At 48.8% G+C, this 20,760-nt stretch overlaps 1 protein-coding gene across 5 annotated transcripts in view; it reads right to left on the bottom strand.

Moving 5' to 3' along the window:
* MIER1 (MIER1 transcriptional regulator) overlaps positions 1–20,760 on the bottom strand; it is a 396,268-nt gene that overhangs the window by 280,258 nt on the left and 95,250 nt on the right. For all 5 annotated transcript variants that reach the window (XM_086953817.1, XM_086953835.1, XM_086953836.1 and 2 more), the window contains exon 4: positions 915–1,057. In XM_086953817.1, the coding sequence (XP_086809943.1) occupies positions 915–1,057 (143 nt within the window). The remainder of the gene's footprint in view (positions 1–914; positions 1,058–20,760) is intronic.

Raw genomic sequence — 20,760 nt, 5'->3', positions numbered from 1 at the left:
CAAACGACTACAACACATCCAAAACGCCTTGGCACGACTGATCCTCGACATAGCACGCCACAGCCACATCACCCCCCACCTGAGAAACCTGCACTGGCTCCCCGTCAACAAGAGGATATCCTTCAAGCTCCTCATCCATGCACACAAGGCACTCCACAAGACCGGCCCAGCCTACTTCAACAGACGACTTTCCTTCTACATCCCCAACAGCCAGCTACGCTCTGCCGACTTCTCACTCGCCACTGCCCCCCGCGTCCGAAGAGCAACCACCGGCGGGAAATCCTTCTCCCACCTTGCCGCCAAGATATGGAACACCCTCCCACTGAGCCTACGTCAGACCCAATACCTGCTGACCTTCAGGAGGACACTTAAGACCTGGCTGTTCGATCTGTAGCACCCCCCCAAGTGCCTTGAGCCCCTCACAGGTATGTAGTGCGCTTAACAAATGACTGATTGATTGAATGATGCACTGGTTTAAGAAAAACAGAGGGCACATTACCTCCAACTTGACAATTAACCCAAGTATTATTACGGTAGTGAACATTTACTTAAATGTTTGTCCAAGATAATCAGGGAGTACTGGAATAATTTAATAGCAAAGATCATTTTAATTTATAATTTTTTATGGCTATGCTTGATTTACCATTTACAATAAACCATCCAAAGTTGGCATTGTTTGTATGAACCAGAACACAACGCACGGACAATTTCACTAGACAACACAGAATTACATCTCTGTCTAATATCATGACCCTGTGGCTACATTAAGCGCTGTCTTCATAAGCTTATGGGCTTGCAGATAATTTAGAGATGAGACCTATACTTTGTAACCTTTATCTACTGTTCAGAGCAGATCATATTTTACAGTTGTCTTATTTTTCTTGCAAGTACATCATGCATTCACATTTAGTTACCTCCTGACTTTCTTCGTCTTCTGCCAATTTGGGAAGCTGTGTTTTGCCAATTGTTGTCACTTTGCTTTTTCTTAGGAAAGTTCTTCTAGGAATAATTCTTGCTTTGTTGTCCAAATATTCTTCGTGAAGTCTTTTTGTTGAGCCTATGAAAAGAAATGGTGTTTTTACATTTAATTAAATGATGTTAGAGAATGAAGCACATGAACTTGAGCATTTTATTTTTTATTGTATCACACACTGCACAATATCTACCCGCAAAGGAAGGGGAAAGAAAACAGAGTAGGAGATAAAAACATGAGAAAGCAACAATATTCAAACAATCAAAAGAACAGCAATCTTTTCATAGATCCGCCAAAGCCAATAATAGTTATTCTGGTCAGATTATCTGGGAGAGCAAATTTTGAGACCTGAGAACCTCTTGAGGACCAAGAACATTCATTCTTCAGGTCATCTTGTCAGGTTGCTAGTAACTGAGTGTGTTAGGGAGATAAACAAGCCCCAACCCATGTAAGTGTTTAATTAGAATTCACTCTAATACACAAAGTCACTGTCATGATCTTTCATGATCAGAAATATGATTAAATGTCTTCAGAGTGAAAATCAACCAAACAGCCACAGTATCAAGACCACAAAAGGCGGTAAACCAGCACAAACATTTCCTTTGGCGTAGTTTTGAGTTTAGCAATACTCATACCACTGCCTTACACATGTTGCATGACAAGAAGGTAAAACCTCTGTGTTGCTCACCAAGCATAACGTTATAGGGAACAGAGGTTCCTAGCTTACTCAAAGTAATCACAATGTAGTATAGGACACAATGGAAAACTATACTCTATGATTTCCTTACCCAGCCGGGCAGGGAATGTATTTAAATCAAGCAATGTCAAATGCACGTTACAATATTATCACAATTATAGTATGACACAAGCCTGTGCCGTACCGAAAAAGGAAAAAAGAATGAGAAAAGAGTGAAAGGGGTGTTTTTTCAGGCAAAAAGAAGCAGAACAGGGTACTGTAGGGAATATTAGACAGTGCTATCAGTATCGCCTGGAGTAGAACATATACATTCTTATTACTAATCACATAAATGCATATCTACTCATAGGTGTCGACGTTTCGATCCCTATTGCTCAATAAAAAGAGATCATCATCAGGACTTAGAAATAATTATGCCTGAAAACAAAAGCCTGTTAGGAGAAACAAAGAAAATATACAAGTTTTAAGAATGCACCTTGGAGTATTTCTCACATGTTTATAGTCTTCGTAGCACATCCGGAATCGCATTTGTGTGATTTGTGAGGGGTGAGCGTGCTAAGTGCAACACAACAAGTACTGCTATGACAATATTCGAAATCGCAGTGACATGCGTGGTACGCTACTGTATGGACTGTGTACTGGTGGTGAATGGCTTAACCAGTGATAGGGTGCAAAGGTGGGCTTCAAGGTGAAATTAAGTGAATAAACCTTGTGGTCGCCAAACCTATCTACTGATGGAAAAGGTTAAAAAAGGGGGGGGGGGGAGGTCACTGGTTTTCCGATCGAGGATCCAGCTGAGACGCGAGTCGTATCATCGACCCGGTAAGTAAGCTCTTGAAAACCTCCGGTTATGTGGTGTGTCTTCATGACGCGCATTGACCCGTTTTTCACTTTTTAGCGCCCGAACTCCCCATTGATGGAGTTCTGCTTCTTTTTGCCTGAAAAAACACCCCTTTCACTCTTTTCTCATTCTTTTTTCCTTTTTCGGTACGGCACAGGCTTGTGTCATACTATAATTGTGATAATATTGTAACGTGCATTTGACATTGCTTGATTTAAATAAATTCCCTGCCCGGCTGGGTAAGGAAATCATAGAGTATAGTTTTCCATTGTGTCCTATACTACATTGTGATTACTTTGAGTAAGCTAGGAACCTCTGTTCCCTATAACGTAGTTATACCCATGGTTCTTAGCTATCCTTTGGGTTCCCCTTGTATCTAAAAACGCTCACCAAGCATAAGCCACCTACCTCTGAAAACATTATTTTATTGCTGAGAATCTAAGTACAAAACAAATCCAAGGTTTTAGACCTTATCCATAAAGTTGGTAGGAGACTACTAGTTGACTCAGTGGTTGCAGTAGGTCAAAATATACTTGATATTAATCCTTATTTGTATCCACATTCAATTTCAAGATTCTTTTTCCTAAACATCCAGCAATCTTGAAGAAGCTGAATCAATGCCAGAAAACTTGTCCCTTGCCCATTTACACAGAAATCGATTTATGAGCCATCGGCATATGAATTGAAGTTGAGTCCATCAACTCTTATAAATTCTACGAGAGGCCTTATGAAAGTATTAAAGGTGGCTAAAAGGCTGACGCCTTTGGAACCCGGCAAGTCACAGATGAACCAAAAGTTAACTGAGAATTTCTCTCTAAGAAGGAAGGAAGCCAGTGAGATGGTCAGAAGCACTCACTACTATTGCCCTAGGATGTCTGATGGTAGACCGCAGTCCACTATATGGAAGGCCGAGGTTCTGACTATCACCTACAATTATTTGTGTGACATATTTGATGCTGTCTTACCAAGGTAATGGTCTAGGCATTTCCAGTTTTTAAATGGTCTCTGCCAGATAAGGTAAAAACAGAATTAGAAATCAGCCAGGTATCTGCATACTTAGTAGCAGTGACACATAATTAGCAAACTAAACTTAAATATTGATAAAAGTGGATTGCATATATCAAGAAGTGCTCAGACTGCATTTTACCATAGCCAATATGTGCAGCAGGCTCTTTTATGTGTACAGCATGCATGACAGGAGGCTAGTACATACATCTCTTTTCATTATTTTTAATAAATGTCACTGACAACTCTATTTTTGTTCCTTTTATGTGTGAACATAATATTAGTGTTTTTAAAAACATACATTTAAGCAACTGCATAATATACTCCATGATCTATACAAGCTCAATTTTCACTGAAAACAACAAACTGACCCGAATGGGCAGAGATGACTCCTCTGATCCTGGCAGAATATGCAGATCCCAAGTTTAGTGTGGCTGAAGACTTCCACCATCTTGAAAATGCCCCTAGTGGGTAGGCAGGCCCGAGAACTTTTATCTCATTGGTTAGGACATGCCCGGGAGTAATTCCCACCCCCTAGCCCATACCAGGCATTTCCAGGCACTCTCTTCAGTACATTACTTGACCTGAGGAAGAATACTGGACATGCTGTCTGAATCCGGAAAGGAGACCTGAAGGACTGGGCCTGCTCTCTCTTACATCCAGGATAAAGAATTGAACTCCAGGGGTCACAGGGCTATCCTTCTGTTCAGGCCACAGAGATACAAACTACAATTGGCATTTCTGTGCAACTTCTCAGCTGACTAGTGCAACTGGACCTGGATGGACCCTGCTTTGACCTCCGTCTGACATCCTATGATTCTCTCTAAGTGCCCCCCTGAGGTCCTAGTGTTGTATTCTGTTATCTGTTAAGTATGCATAGTGGTACATCCCGCCGCCCCCCTTGTACCCTTACCTGTTGGTGTGTTCCACTGGAGGCAGCTTTGGAATGTTGGGATACTCCAGGCAGTCAGGAGAGTGGGTGACAGAAATAAAGACTGCTTCTTCTTGCTATCGCTTCAAGAGTCTTTATTACAACACCTAGCTTGCATTAGAAGTGTATTTCTATGGTTGATTGGGACTTAAAGATCTAAAGCCAGAAGGTAAAATCATTGACCAGGATGAACCAGTTTGGTGTATATGACCTGTGCTCCAGCACAGTCAGCCTTAAATTGCACCAAGGTCCCAGTCTACCGCAGCCTTATCATTGGCGCTTTCCTATTTAACACTTTTTAAACATTCATACCTCCGGTTCTCCTTTTTGGATTTTCTTAATTTTGTTTATTAAATTGTAATTATTTTTCTAATTCAGTTTGAGATATTTATTGTTTTGGTGCACCATAAATATTTTACATATTGCTGTATATTAAGTCTGTCTGCCTGCTCTGTCCCACAGCTACTTGGGCGTTGAGTTCAAGTTAATGTAGTAATTGTGAGGGTTCACCCTGATATGGGTTGTTATTATTTCTTCAGGTGGGTGGGCAACCACACCAAATAACAATCCAATTTCTTACAATACTCCTCTTTGTATGTTTCCCCAGTTAGTCCCTCTCTGCCACTTCATCTCCCAAATCCATCTAAAAGCTGGGAGTTTCCACACTTCCTCTGGGAACATGCATTTGCAATCCAATAGGTCTCACGTTTATGAGAGTTTGAGCTATTGGCAATGCAATTGCTTAAACTCTTGCAAATGCGCGATCTATTGCATTGCAAATTACTAGCGCCCATGCGGCGCTTTCACATTTATGAAGGTCGTGCCCCTTTCTTTAGAAAGCAGCGTGTCCGACATTAAAGTGAAACACGGCATGAGTGCTTTGAAAAATAAGCCAATCTTTCTAAGTTGACACCCGATCACATACTGCCTTACCACAAAAGAGAGAGGAGGAGGGAGGTGGGCAACATAGACAACGAAAGGTGGGCAGGAGCAAAGGAGACACAGACAACAGGCTGCAATGCGCTCCAGAGATAATTGGGATGTTGCGAGGCAAATGAACAGAGTTTGGGGCAGCGCCAAAAAAAAAGAAAGGCGCGGTTCGCCAAACTCTAGTTTTTAAATAGTTTATGCTTTATGTAAAAATAAAATATTGAAAGACTAGAGTTTGTCGACCCGCGCCTTCCGCTGGAGTGGTGCTGGTAGGGATTACAGAATGCCGAACTGAGTTTGCCCAGCCGCACTGCCAAAGAACAGAAACAACGAATGGAGTGCGCCCGCTATAGTAAAAGTGGACTGCACTGCCAAAAAAATACAAATTATGTCAATGAAAAGCTGCAAGTTGGGTGATCCGCCGATTTTGTAAATATGAAGTGTCCGCCATTCCTAATAAAAATATAAGAGCGGGTGCGCTGCACATAAATAAAAAAAACAAGCGGGGGGGTGTGGCCAAGATGGAGACGGAGTAGGACTGGTTCCCGAGTCCCTCCGGCGCCACGATACCTGCAGCCTTGCTTAGCTACCTCCCGGGGTTTCCATCCGCCCGTGTATCTTGCCCGGAAACCCTTCTGCAGCAGTACCCGCCAATTTGGCGCTTCCAGCGAGGCCGGGGGCCAGGAGAGACCGAGTTTTCCGGAGCGGCCTGTGGAGCGGACAGGGGCACGGAGCTAGCATGATCGCCATTACAGGTGCAGCCCACGCTGAACATACCCCCGGCCCTGGGAGCTGCGTCGGCCCGAGGGGCCCAGCGGCCGCGGAGGCTCTCGGCCGTTGCATGGTGCCTTGGCCCTCCGATTCTGCGGTATGCAGCTGGCGGGCAGTCAACACCGGTCTCTGAGGCATGGAGAACGGCCGTGGGCGCCACCTGAGGCAGAGGATGTGAGGCCTAGTGCGCCGGACTTCGAGACCCAGCCCAGTGCACACCGCTTTGGGGCCTCCTCGTAGGAGCTGGTGACTGGTCTCTCACAGCTCCCCATATGTACTTCGTCAAGAACCGAGTACAGTGAGCAGACGATCAGTCGGCCTGGCATGTGACCTGGAGGGACCCACTGGTGCAAGCCGCGGATCAGCGTTGGGCCCAGCGTGTGAAGCCTGATTTGGAGCTGGGCCTGTGAGCGAGGGGCGCTTCTTCCCCCCTGCCCGCCTGGTGTGCTCTCCCAGCCCTACGGTGGTTCCTGAGACGGTGGACCGCCACATGGCATAGCTCGGAGTGCACTGGACTACTACGACCGGAGAAGGTACGGTCTGGCGAAGCAGAGGTGCAGCCTTGAGGACAAGTAGAGCTGTAGGCTGGGGTATTTAAGCACATGTGGTCAAGCCTTGTGGCCTAGTGGGGCTCCCCGGAATTTGCCGGAACCGGAGGAGGACTGGTCGCGCCTGCGGCGACTGTCGCCGAGAGAGTTCCCCCCGGTGGGGGGGGGGGGCCTCCGCGAGCGGAGTGGAGGCTTGGTGACCGCTGGTTGCCTGGGGGTCCTGCACTATCCTCCTGCGCTTGTGCGGACATTCTCCTAATTGGACCGCGGCTGCTTCCTGCAACTTTGAAAGCCTGGCAACTGGCGTTCTTGGGGGTGAAGAGGCCTAACCTGACGGTGGAGCTGATCAGACGTTCTATATAGCAAGAGTGGGTACGACAAGGACTGAGCAATGTCCAACAAAGCCTGTAAAGACAAACCTGGCAAAGATGCCCCTCCGAGGGGAAGTCAGCAGGCGTCGCCGCCAGGTCCCAGCGCCTCACCCGGAGGGAAAGATGATGAGGCGCCTGCTACTAAAGCCTTCATTCTGGAACTATTCTATGCCATAAAAGAAGACCTCTCCGAGCTCCGCACTCAGCTGGCTTCGGATCTCCGAGAGGTGAGGAGAGATGTGGATGGCATTGGAGAACGGGTGGCCACTTTGGAAGAGCATGATTTGGGCCTGGCTGGTGATGTACACCAGCTCCAGCAGGACGTAGTCCGGCTCACAGAGCAGAATCTGGACCTCCCGGCCCACGCAGAAGACTTGGAGAACAGGTCCCACCGGAATAACATCCGCATTCGAGCCGTACCTTGGGATGGAGAAGCTGGAGACCTGCGGGAATATGTAGAGGCTCTCTACCTGCAGATCCTGGGAAAGGAGGACCTCCATGAAATCCGCATGGACAGGGTCCATAGAGTTGGCTTGCCGAGGGGGGCGGGGGCCCCGCCACCTGACATCCTGGTCTGCATTCACGACTTCCAGCTGAAGGAACGTATTCTCTGGAAGGCCCGTGGGATCTCCTCACTGCAATTTCGGGACCACCGTCCCCAGCTGTTTCAAGACCTGGCGGCCTCAACGCTTCAAAAACGACGTGAATTTCAGCCTGTGACGGCCTTCTTGCGAGACCAAACTCCTGGGTCCACCACTTCCGCCTAGTCTTTAGATGGCAGAATAAGCTGGTCCAGGTCAGATCTCTGAAGGATGCCAAGGACCTCCTGGGCCTGAATGATGCCGCTCCTTCCCCGACTGGGGGGGGTTCTCCAGCGAGACGAAGACGGCGCTCACCTTCCTGGCAAAGAGTGGGTCGGGCTACGGCTTCGGGAAGACCTGATCCATCAGTCAGCCTGCAGGAAAGAGGTGCAGCTGTTGCCTCTGTCGCAACTGTGACGGTGTCACCTACGGGTGATAGCTCTGGAGCAGCCTGAACCCGGAGGTAAAGAACGGCTGGCGCCGGAGGGACGCCCCCCTCCCTTCTTCAGGTACCGTGGGTATTTATGTACTTTTGGGAAGACACCCCGGTCCGGAGTTCTGGGAGATCACTAACTGTTGCCACGACACCCAGTTCTCGGAGGATACCCTTTGACGTCCACAATTCGGGACAGTCAGTTCCTCCGATTTGTTCTGTTAGTTTCTTACTGAGACTCTTCATTGCTTGGTTTGGATATGATGGCTTACTATTAAGTCTCTTGGGTTGTGGGAGGGGGTGGCGGCTTGGGTGGGCTGTTGGTGGTGTGGGGAGGGCAGGGAGCTGGGGGGCCAGTGGTGGTGGCTTGGTTGTATGGATGGTTTTGGTTTCCACATTTTGGTGTGCTATACACCTACGTTATGTTCCACTAGAACTGAATTCAGCTATGCGGACGATCTGCTGTGAGGAGGATGATGCTTCGATGACTGTGCAATGTTGGTGCTCTGATGCGGGTGGGGGTGGAGAGGTAGGGTGGGCCAGACGAAGGCGGGGGACTGGATTGTGGGGAGGCAGAGAGCCTGGGAGGGGAGTGGTGAGGGGCTCGAGCTACTGGGCGAGGTACATTGATCCTGTTCCTGCTCTATGTACTGTTTCTAGCTGCTGCTTGCCATTGCAGTTAGGGTGGGGGCAGGGCTGGGTAGGGGCGATTGGACTAACTGTGGAGTGCCTGCTGAAAGAGAGGGAAGGGGTCGTTAACCTGTAATGCCGATCACTATAGGAACTTGGAATGTGAAAGTACTGAATTCCCCACAGAAACGCCAGAAAGTTTGGAAGTATATCAATGATCATCAGTTAGATGTGGTGGGCCTCCAGGAGACCCATCTAGCGAGAAAGGACGAGGCCCGCCTCAAAAATAAACAGTTTCCCCTTATTTACAGGTCATCTGCCCCACGAAGCACAGGGGCGTAGCCCTTCTCTTCCGCTCTGTCCTCCACTTCCAGCCCATGGGTGTGCGTAGCGATAGGGAAGGTCGCTGGCTCATGGTTAAGGGCCTGCTCCGTGGCAGGCTATGCACGTTCGTGGTTCTATATGCCCCGAATGTGGGCCAAAACGGTTATATTCAAGATCTCTTGCAGAGAGTGGAGGACTTTGTGGAAGGAGACCTATTTTTGATGGGGGACTTTAATTTGGTTTGGGATAGGGAACTGGATAGCTCTCACCAACAGAGATCTGATGCGGGTCTGTTCTCCCCTGAGACAAAGCAACTATTCAATGGTATGGGACTAATGGACGGCTGGCGTTCCCTTCACCCGCACTCTCGGGACTTCACCTTTTTCTCACATGTCCACCACTCTTATTCCCGCTTAAACCACATTTTTTTGAGTCAATCCCTTAGAGGGGACATCCGCGAAGCCAGAATCTTCCCACTCTCGGTTTCCGACCACAGCTTGCTCGCTCTTTGCCTCCACTGGTCGATGGGGGGAGACGGCCAAAGCAAGTGGTATTTTCCGGCCTCTCTTGTCTGGGACGAGACTTCATGCAAGGAGCTACGCAAGGCCATCCGTGAGTTCTTTGAACTCAACCCGGTGCAGCATACGTCGGTGTTCACCAAGTGGGACGCCTTTAAGTCATCCCTGAGGGGCACATGCCTGGCCCTCAATGCTAACCTTAACAAGCTGCGGCGCAAGGAACGTGAAGAGTTAGAGAGGGAGCTCTCCGCTCTTGAGCAGGCGCACAAATTGAACCCTTCCAGGCTGACGCTCCGCCCGCTGACTGCGGTCAGGGGGAAACTTAGGGCCCATTATAATAATAGAGCGGAGTTTACCCTACTGAAGTTGCGTCGCCTCTCCTATTCCCAAGGGAACAAAGTGGGGAGACACCTAGCTCGTCAACTCAGGGACCAAAGAGTGCAAGAATACATAGGGGGTATCCGAGACCCAACCGGGACTGTGCAGTACCGCGACAAGGTCAAGGCTGACCTCTTCGGTGACTTCTATGCCTCACTTTAGACGGGAGATGCCCTAGACCCCGAGAAACAACGAGACTACCTGAGCAGCTTCCCATTGCCCCAGGTCTCCACTGAGTGGAATAAATTACTGGCGGCCACCTTCACCAGAGAGAAAGTCCTGGGAGCCATTAAGGCTTTGAAGCCCCATAAGGCACCTGGGGCAGATGGCTATATGGCCCATTTTTACCAGACCTTTGCCACTGAAGTGGGTGACTTTCTGGTGCACCTCTTTAATGATATGGCCGACACCGGGGGAACGTCGGGGACCATGGCAGAGGCCGTAATTTCGGTTATCCCCAAACCAGGAAAAGACCCATCCAAATGCTCCTCATATCGACCAATAGCCCTTCTCAATCTTGACGCCAAGCTATACTCATCTATCATTGCAAATAGGCTCCAGGACCTGATGCGGGCCCTTATTCACCTGGACCAATCCGGATTCATTAAGGGTCGTCAGACTCACAATAACACCAGAAGGGGGATACACCTGATAGAGAAAGCTAGTAGATTCAAGATCCCAGCGGTTGTGGTGGGCCTTGATGCAGAAAAGGCCTTCGACCGGGTTGATTGGGGATTTTTGTTCCACACCCTGTCGGCGTGTGGCTTTTCGACTAAACTTCTCTTGATGATCAGGGCGAACTACAGTAGCCCCAGCTCTAGAGTAGCGATTAATGGGCACCTGTCGGCTTTTTTCCCGCATTCTCGAGGCACCAGGCAGGTCTGCCCCCTTTCCCCCCTTCTCTTCGCCCTGAGTATTGAGCCGTTAGCACTGGCCATACGGGAGCACCAGGAGATCCGGGGCATTACTTTTACTGCAGAGCAACACAAAATTACCCAATTTGCGGATGACGTCCTCCTTTCCCTCATGGACCTGGCTCAATCCCTTCCGCACGTCCAGACCGCCCTGTCGCGCCTTGAAGAGGTGGCAGGCTTTAGGGTTAATTATGATAAGTCCTACATTCTTAACCTCACGCTTCCCTCGATGGAGGTGGACCGACTGCGGCCGCACACGAACCTGGTGTGGGCCTCCAACTCCATCTTGTATTTGGGGATCCATTTGACCCCTACAATTGGGAAGCTGTACTCTGCGAATTTCCCCCGTTATTGGCAGCGATTCAGGGCGACTTCGGCCGCTGGAAGCCGATGTACATATGACCCTGCTCCCCAAATTCCTGTATCTCTTCCAGGCGCTACCTATTCCACTAGAGATGGACTTCTTCCAACGCCTCAAAATGCTAATGCTTCGTTTCGTCTGGCAAGGGGGTCGGACACGCTTTTCCTTCACTACTCTCCGCCGACCGCGGAAAGAGGGTGGAGTGGGCCTCCCCGACATGCACCTGTATTACAAAGCAGCTCGGCTACGAGTTATAGTGGAATGGTCCCAACAGACTTCGGAGAAACATTGGCTTCACATGGACAGGAGTGTGGCAGGAAGAATGATATGGGATCTAGTGTGGAAACCGAAAGTGGATAGGCCCAAAAATGCATATATTAGTACTCCCACTGGCACTACCCTGAAAGTGTGTGTCACAGTGTCTAGTGATGATCGGTGGACATCATTCCCGTCTCCCTTTATGCCCTTGCATTTCAACCCAGCTTTCCCACCTGCCCTACGGGAGGGCCCCATTGATGCTTGGAGGGATGGGGGCTGCCATGCGCTCACGCATTTGTTCCATGGCTCTACCCCGCTCACCTTTGAGAACTGGGGTCCCTGCTTTGGAACGTTTCCACTACATCCAGCTACTCCATTGGGCTACGTCTCTTGCAGTCGGGGACGCGGCCACGAGACCTCTATCCCCATTTGAGGCTTTCTTGTCCTGGACGTCCACCATGAAGCGTGTCATCTCCTTTCTCTATAGCCTCCTTCTCTCTACCGCTGTATCGCCAAGGCCGAGATATATGGGTCTTTGGGAGGAGCTCCTTGAGCGTGATATTTCAGATGTGGAATGGTCACACCTATGGCACGACATCGCTGCGCATAATTACTCGGTGGAACTCCGGGAGGCGTATCTTAAGACGCTCATGGATTGGTACCTATACCCAGCCAAATTGCATCCGATCTTCCCGAATTCTTCGGATAGATGCTGGAGGGGCTGCGGCCTCCTGGGAGACTTCTGCCATATCTGGTGGGACTGCCCGATCATCCGCCCGTACTGGGAGGAGATCCTGTCCCATATTAAGGAGCTACTAGGATACCCGATTGCGGACTCGATGGCTCACATTTTGTTGGGCCTTCGGGACCCAGATCTCGAACATCAGACTAGAGCAGACAAAAAAATACTATGGCTGTGTGTTGGTGCTGCCAAGCTTACTCTGGCCGCAGCCTGGAAGAAGCCGGAGGCCCGGCGATCTCCCAATGGCATGCGAGACTAGGGAGGCTGTTGAGTATGGAGGATTCAGAAAAGGGGGTGGTGATGAACAGAGTGTCTGAATTAAGCAGACCACTCTTACCCAGTCCAAAGATCAGGGCTTGATCCATCACCGTTATTTATCTCACTGCACCATCCCAGCTCAGAACCCGGCTATATGCAAATCAGTCTGTCCCTGGCCCAGTGCATCATGGGAACAGGGCAGACTAAACTACCAAGCCAATTCTTTACCAGAAAGGAGACAAGCTACCAGGGACCGGTTTCTGGCATTTCAGCCGTCTTCGGCCCGGCTTGCTTGAATCCTGATGGTGCAGTGAGAAAGGGACTCATGTCTGAATATACCCTGCCACACCTATAGTGGCCAAAAACGATTCAGAAAAGGGGGTGGTGATGAACAGAGTGTCTGAATTAAGCAGACCACTCTTACCCAGTCCAAAGATCAGGGCTTGATCCATCACCGTTATTTATCTCACTGCACCATCCCAGCTCAGAACCCGGCTATATGAAAATCAGTCTGTCCCTGGCCCAGTGCATCATGGGAACAGGACAGACTAAACTACCAAGCCAATTCTTCACCAGAAAGGAGACAAGCTACCGGGGACCGGTTTCTGGCATTTCAGCCGTCTTCGGCCCGGCTTGCTTGAATCCTGATGGTGCAGTGAGAAAGGGACTCATGTCTGAGTATACCCTGCCACACCTATAGTGGCCAAAAACGATTCAGAAAAGGGGGTGGTGATGAACAGAGTGTCTGAATTAAGCAGACCACTCTTACCCAGTCCAAAGATCAGGGCTTGATCCATCACCGTTATTTATCTCACTGCACCATCCCAGCTCAGAACCCGGCTATATGCAAATCAGTCTGTCCCTGGCCCAGTGCATCATGGGAACAGGGCAGACTAAACTACCAAGCCAATTCTTCACCAGAAAGGAGACAAGCTACCGGGGACCGGTTTCTGGCATTTCAGCCGTCTTCGGCCCGGCTTGCTTGAATCCTGATGGTGCAGTGAGAAAGGGACTCATGTCTGAGTATACCCTGCCACACCTATAGTGGCCAAAAACGATTCAGAAAAGGGGGTGGTGATGAACAGAGTGTCTGAATTAAGCAGACCACTCTTACCCAGTCCAAAGATCAGGGCTTGATCCATCACCGTTATTTATCTCACTGCACCATCCCAGCTCAGAACCCGGCTATATGCAAATCAGTCTGTCCCTGGCCCAGTGCATCATGGGAACAGGGCAGACTAAACTACCAAGCCAATTCTTCACCAGAAAGGAGACAAGCTACCGGGGACCGGTTTCTGGCATTTCAGCCGTCTTCGGCCCGGCTTGCTTGAATCCTGATGGTGCAGTGAGAAAGGGACTCATGTCTGAGTATACCCTGCCACACCTATAGTGGCCAAAAACGATTCAGAAAAGGGGGTGGTGATGAACAGAGTGTCTGAATTAAGCAGACCACTCTTACCCAGTCCAAAGATCAGGGCTTGATCCATCACCGTTATTTATCTCACTGCACCATCCCAGCTCAGAACCCGGTTATATGCAAATCAGTCTGTCCCTGGCCCAGTGCATCATGGGAACAGTTGTGCGGGACTGTCGCATTCTTTTTGTCTTCTTTATACTCTCAATAAAAATACCTTTGAAAAAAAAAGCGGACGCCATTACTAAAGCTGGCGTTCCACCAGTGCTCTTTAGATAAAGTGAGCAAAGAGTTCTCAGAAGGGCTAATGTAAGCTAATCAGTGAAGGGCATAGTAAAACGATCAGTCCTGATAGGCGGTTACACATGCAGACAAGGCGTTACTAAGGAGGGACTAACAAGCCTGTTAACAAATCAGAAGCAACCATTTAGAAACAACACCAACATGAGCCAATTGGAAAGATGGGCGTAGAGTGTGTTGAATGGTAAAAAATGTATTCTGTTACGTTAGCCTCTACTCCTCTTCCATTTTGACTATCAGCCCTCATTTTTGTGTTTCTTTCATAAAGTCAGAAGTTACGTGTTCACTGAAAGCTGGTTGTACTGATAATGCTCGCGTGTCAGAGTAAGCAGCCCTGCCCTGCCGGAGGGGCCTACGTGCACAGATGTCTAATCTGTTTGCCCACCAACGCCTGTAACCTCCCTTGCCTATCTACAAAGATGACATGGGTAGGGGTTTATCAGGATTCAACAGTTCAGCATGTATGCATTATACAAAGGGGTTGTGTAAGCATTATTTAACAATGAATAAGTGGTTTCAATGTGTTTCACGAGGCGCCAAAAAGTGTAAATGCCATGTTTGACCTTGTACTTGTTAGGCCCCTCCTTCCGGCACTTGCAGTGTCTGAGTGATGAGACTTATTTCATGAGATGTAATAAACCTGTGTTTTGTTCCACTCCAGTGTCGATCCTCATTTGTGAACGCATAGACTAAGGGTGCCCCTGCACCAGTGAGACAGATAAGATATCTCGCATGTACAATTGGCGTCGTCAACGTGGGTCCCGATTGAAGGACACAGCTGAACCAGAAGGAGGTCATTTTGACAGGACAGAAACACTAAGGGGCCCCCCGCAGACTGAGACTTGCTCTCGCGGCCAAGGTGATTTGCAGCTTATCGACCTGTCCTTTGTGACGGCTGTGTGTCTCAACTGGGGCTCTTTGGTTGGCATTTTGAAGGTGATCTATTGATCAAAGGAATGGCAGGTGGGAGTTGGAGTACTGCAAACAGGTAGGATCGAATTGGTTGTCTTTTTTGGGTCTTTTATTAGTAAAAAGTCATTTGCAAAGGTCTTTGACAAGTAATGTGAGAATTTTTTCTCATCTTTTGGTTTTGGTATAAGAGACTCTTAACGCTATTGTTGAGAAGTATTTGGTAAACATGCCTGTTTTGAGCACACTTGGTGCATTATGTTGTTGCAACACAAATAGATTTTTGAAAGAAAGACAGTCAGCGCCTCTAGAAGGCACTCTGAATTATGAAATATACATTAAATACAGTATTTCCTCCATACTGTTTAGCACATTGTGGAACAAATATATGAAGGCAGATGCCAGTTTACAGTGGCCACTTAAATGGTACCTGTGATTTAAATAAACTGTAATATGTAGAAGAGCAGCTCTTTAAGAGAAAAAGTAAGTAGAGTATGTTCGTTGCCATAGGGTTATGGGGAAAGAAATTAAACAAATTAAAGAATTATAATTAAAAGCACAAGAAGAAAGTGTAGAAAGTGATGAGAGAAGGGCTAGCTCCTGATCCAATTTTGATCCAGTTCCACGCTCACGCTTCCACGCTTCTCCGCTGCTCCACCGGGGGTGGTGGGGGCATTCACAACAACCACCCCACCCCACCTTCAGAACCGGCAAGAGAGCCAGCCTGGCACCCTAGCAGCGGAGACAAGGAACCCCCGCATGCATAGCCACCCCAGCACCACTAAGTGACCTGCAAGAGGCCGGCAACTGACCACGGGAGCAGCGGGGAGGAGCCCGGCAGCAGCAGGCATCACACAGGAGCAGGCATCGCACAGTAGCCGCGGCGGGAGGCGCTGCGGGAGGAGCCCAGCAGATTCCAGGTACAGGCAGCTACGGGAGCTGGGCTAGACTCCCAGCAGACCCCCGCAGCTGTGCAAAGCGGCGACAAGCTATCTTCACGGCGGCAGGAGCCGCGTTATCCACCTGGCAGCGGTGAGCGGGGGCAGCACTGGTGCGGGCTGCTCCCTTCCCCCAGCAGACAAGAGCTCCAGCGCAGGGGCTGCAAGTGGTGCAATTGGCCTGAGAGAGGCCCGCAACAGAAAAGCTCAGGCTGCTGTGGTTGGGAGGACCTTTACGTAGAGGCCAAAAGGATCAACTAACTGGGGTTAAAACCGCCAACCCAGCAGCAGTTAGAGCAGCGGGGGCAGCACAACAGCGGCAGGAGCTGTGATCACCAATCCCTCTTAAATCAATGTTACTGACAGCAACTACCCTGGATACTTCCTGACAATACCTAGACATCAACTCTGACCCTGCATATTAGGTCAGTTTGGGGGGCCCTGGGATATGCTCATAGTGAGAATGCATTTAGAGTGGCTCCAGGCACAAGGCTCTTCGTGATTGCAGGTGCCGCTCCATTTGGGCGAGAAGAAGCAGCTCGGCTCTACTGCAACCATCTGCAACCCTCCCAGTCGACCCGAGTAATCAAGACCTGTTGAGGTGCTGCAGATCTATGCACTGAGCGGAACCGGAGCAAGGCGCGGATAACTGTGGACAACTGAGGACAGGCATTGATTCAACCAGCCCTGAACAGCCCTAATGAGCTGTCTGTTTGGTAGAATCGGAGCGCAGGGGGAGAGCTGGCCACCAACAGAAAAAGCAGTATAAAGCACCCGCATTGTGTACCTCATTCGCACCTCCCACCCCGCCCAGGTAGCTGTTGTATGATATGAGGTCAGGCCGAGTACGGGAGATCTGCCGCCCCAAGATCTTAGGGCGGAGAAAAAAGGGCAAGGCAGGTCCCTCTACAGATCAGAACAGTGATGAACCGGCTCTAATTTTGACAGACGGTGACCCAATTGTTGGTGGGTCACAGAGAGAAATCCAAAGCCCCCATAGTTCAACCAAAAATGTTCACAACATTTAACTTTATAAAAGACATTGGGGCCACTCTTTACTCAAATAACGCCACTGCGAAAGGTCTTCAGACCCCTTTACTATCAAACCAAGTACCAGTACTGGCACCAACACCAGGGCAGACAATTCAGCCAACTTACCAAACCCAGCGGAAACAGCAAATTATAGCACAAGTTCATACTCAAGCCACGGCTAACACCACGGAGACTTCCACAATATCCTCATCTACATCTTCGTCTACATGCATAACCACATCATCAACAGTGGAATACATAAATGAAGTTCCATATAACAAAACAATACAGAGTAATTCTCAGAACAATACAATAGTGGAATCCCCTTCAACCAGTCCTCCAGTCAGCCCTACGGTGCTGCAAAAGGCACGGAATATGCAGCCCATAGGAGACTCGATATCCCCTGGATCAATCCAATCTTATCCTGTTTTACCAATAGGCTCACTAGGATCTCAGAAATTTCAGAAATCAATGTTACTGACAGAAACTACCCCGGATACTTCCTGACAATACCTGGACATCAACTCTGACCCTGCATATTAGGTTAACTTGGGGGGACCTGGGATATGCTCATAGTGAGAATGCATTTAGAGCGCCTCCAGGCACAAGGCTCTTCGTGATTGCAGGTGCCGCTCCATTTGGGCGAGAAGAAGCAGCTCGGCTCTACTGCAACCATCTGCAACCCTCCCAGTCGACCAGAGTAATCAAGACCTGTTGAGGTGCTGCAGATCTATGTACTGAGCGGAACCGGAGCAAGGCATGGATAACTGTGGATATCGGAGGACAGGCATAGATTCGAACAGCCCTAAAGAGCTGTCTGTTTGGTGGAAGCGGAGCGCAGGGGGAGAGCTGGCCACCAACAGAATTAGCAGTATAAAGCACTTGCATTGTGCACCTCATTCACACCTCCCACCCCGCCCAGGTAGCTGTTGTATGATATGAGGTCAGGCCGAGTATGGGAGATCTGCCGCCCAAAGATTTTAGGGCGGAGAAGAAAGGGCAAGGCAGGCCCCTCTACAGAGCAGAACAGTGACGAACCGGCTCTAATTTAATTTTGACAGACGGTGACCCAATTGTTGGTGGGTCACAGAGAGAAATCCAAAGCCCCCCTAGTTCAACCAAAAATGTTCACAACATTTAACTTCATAAAAGACATTGGGGCCACTCTTTACTCAAATAACCCCACTGCGAAAGGTCTTCAGTCCCCTTTACTACCAGACCAACACCAGGGCAGACAATTCAGCCAACTCACCAAACCCAGCGGAGACAGCAAATTATAGCACAAGTTTATACTCAAGCCACGGCTAAAACCACAGAGACTTCCACAATATCCTCATCTACATCTTCGTCTACATGCATAACCACATCATCGACAGTGGAATACATAAATGAAGTTCCACATAACAAAACAATACAGAGTAATTCTCAGAACAATACAATAGCAGAATCCCCTTCAACCAGTCCTTCAGTCAGCCCTAAGGTGCAGCAAAAGGCACGGAATATGCAGCCCATAGGAGACTCGATATCCCCTGGATCAATCCAATCTTATCCTGTTTACCAATAGGCTCACTAGGATCTCAGAAATTTCAGAAATCTCCGCAAGCAGAAGCTCAGAAGTCAATAACAGCAGCTAACTCAATAATTGCAACAACTCCAATCATAACATCAGGAGCTCCTCTGAATGCGCAAATATTAAAGACCCTAAAAGGAGGAGGCCACTCTCCAGCAAAGGAAAAGGACAACAGATCAACTGGAGCAAGCAGGCCGGGTCAGATGCACCCAGCCTAGAAGATAAGCTGACCAAACATTACTCTCCATGAGCAGCCGAAGGATTCGCCATTGGATCCCAGGATTCAAACATATCTATTGGCGATATGACTAATAAACCGAAGTGTGTCCTTAGCTCCATCAGCCAAGTTAGTCATAGGACGACACTCCCGCCAGCCAACTTAAAATCTCCAAAGCAGGATGAAGGTAGGGCCGTTTTATCCTAATTAGGAACACAGGAATGGGAGGACATGCTGGCAGCATACCCCCCAGACCAACAGACGGGTCCTCTCACGGAGAAGATGAAGCACCTGCACCCGCCTTATCGGACAAACAGCCCTCGTGGGGAAAGAAGGAAGTGGGCCCAAAGGTGCGGGGGGACCCAAATCTGGGCCTCCAACCTAAAAACCATGCAACGGTCAGTAGAGGCGCTACAATACCAATCAGACAAGATGGACATACAGCTTTCACTATTAAACACAGTGTTTACATCAGGGATTAATGAAAAACTGGGGGAACTCAACACACTAATAAGAAGGGCACAAACAGAGACATACCTCAAATGTGGGTGTAGCCAGATTGTGGACAAGCTGGCAACTCTTCCGACAATGCTTTCCACCGCGCTCAATGAGTTGAAGAACAAATCAACCAGCTCTGCCAGTGTCAGTTGCCCCGCTGATGACTTCACCACTCTCCCGACAGCGGACAGTAATTTAAAGCAGTTCTGCAAAAACACTAAAACCGACACACAACAAAGACCGGGCACCACTGGCTGCAGCGGCGACCTTTCAAAGACAGCTTCAGTTACCCCAGCTGAGATAAAAATGAATGCCAAACAACGCCGCCAGTTAAAAAGAAAAGGTTGCAATCAGAAATTACTCCTTCTCAATCAAGCAGCCACTTATTCAATTTTCAGTAAACAATGCCCAAATCCAACCAGTGCTTCAAAAGAGGGCAACATGCAAGATAATCTGGCTCACACAAAAAACCATTAAGTCATAGCAGCAACCTCTTGTTTCCATAACCTTGGAGGGCCTCTTGCAGGAACAGAGGAAAGGTCTGCAAAACAAGGTGAGGTGGTCTCTGGGCCGGAAAGGGTCAAAACCGTCAACAGTTCAGTTCCCGCACCTCCTCTACAAACCACCAGATCTAACTCAAATTGGCATGCTGGGCTTGCCGACCATCATAAAATCACGGCCATAGCAAAGGATAGTAACCAGGAGCTTACCCGGCCGCTCCTCCGTGTGCGCGAATAACCAGCACCGCGACCGGTTACCGGGGGGGGGGGGGATGGGGGGAGGAGCTACTGCGGGAAATGTGGTCTGGACAGTGTCTCCTCCTGGCTTCCGCTGACCGAAGATTGGTTACCTGACATCCTGATCCTGGTCTGTGACAGAACATATGAGAATGAATGTTCTTCCTTATCTATCTTCTCTGGTCTCTCTTTATTGCTGAACACTGAGCGCTCTCCACTCTATGAGGGACAAAATGGCCGATGTCCTAAAGCGCCCCTGACATGACGCTGTTCATGTTAAAGCTGTGACCCACAAGTAAGATTATCTGCTTGCATCCTCGAACCTTCGAGTGCTGGGCTTCCTCCAAAAATTTATCTGGGCTTGGTCACAAGTGTCTCCGGCTGATAAATTTATGTATACCCTCCCTATGCTCAGCCCGACTATAAAATGGCAGGCGACCACGAAGCACTGATTAATGTTGCTCTAGCCAGAGCTTGATTTGATACATATAATTACTTATTCCTATCAACCCCTCTGAAGTTTGCTGATTATTAATGGACACTACCAATTAATGAGGCTTTATCCAGCGCTTGATTTGATACATATAAGTACATTCTCCTATCACCCCCTCTGAAGTTTGCTGATTCTGAATAGCCACCACTAAATATCCACGATACCTGTCGACTCTTACTTAACACAGG

The sequence above is a fragment of the Lissotriton vulgaris genome, chromosome 1_1, assembly GCF_964263255.1.
Source record: "Lissotriton vulgaris chromosome 1_1, aLisVul1.2, whole genome shotgun sequence".
Lineage (NCBI taxonomy): Eukaryota > Metazoa > Chordata > Amphibia > Caudata > Salamandridae > Lissotriton > Lissotriton vulgaris.
This window is presented reverse-complemented; position numbering and strand designations above follow the sequence as displayed.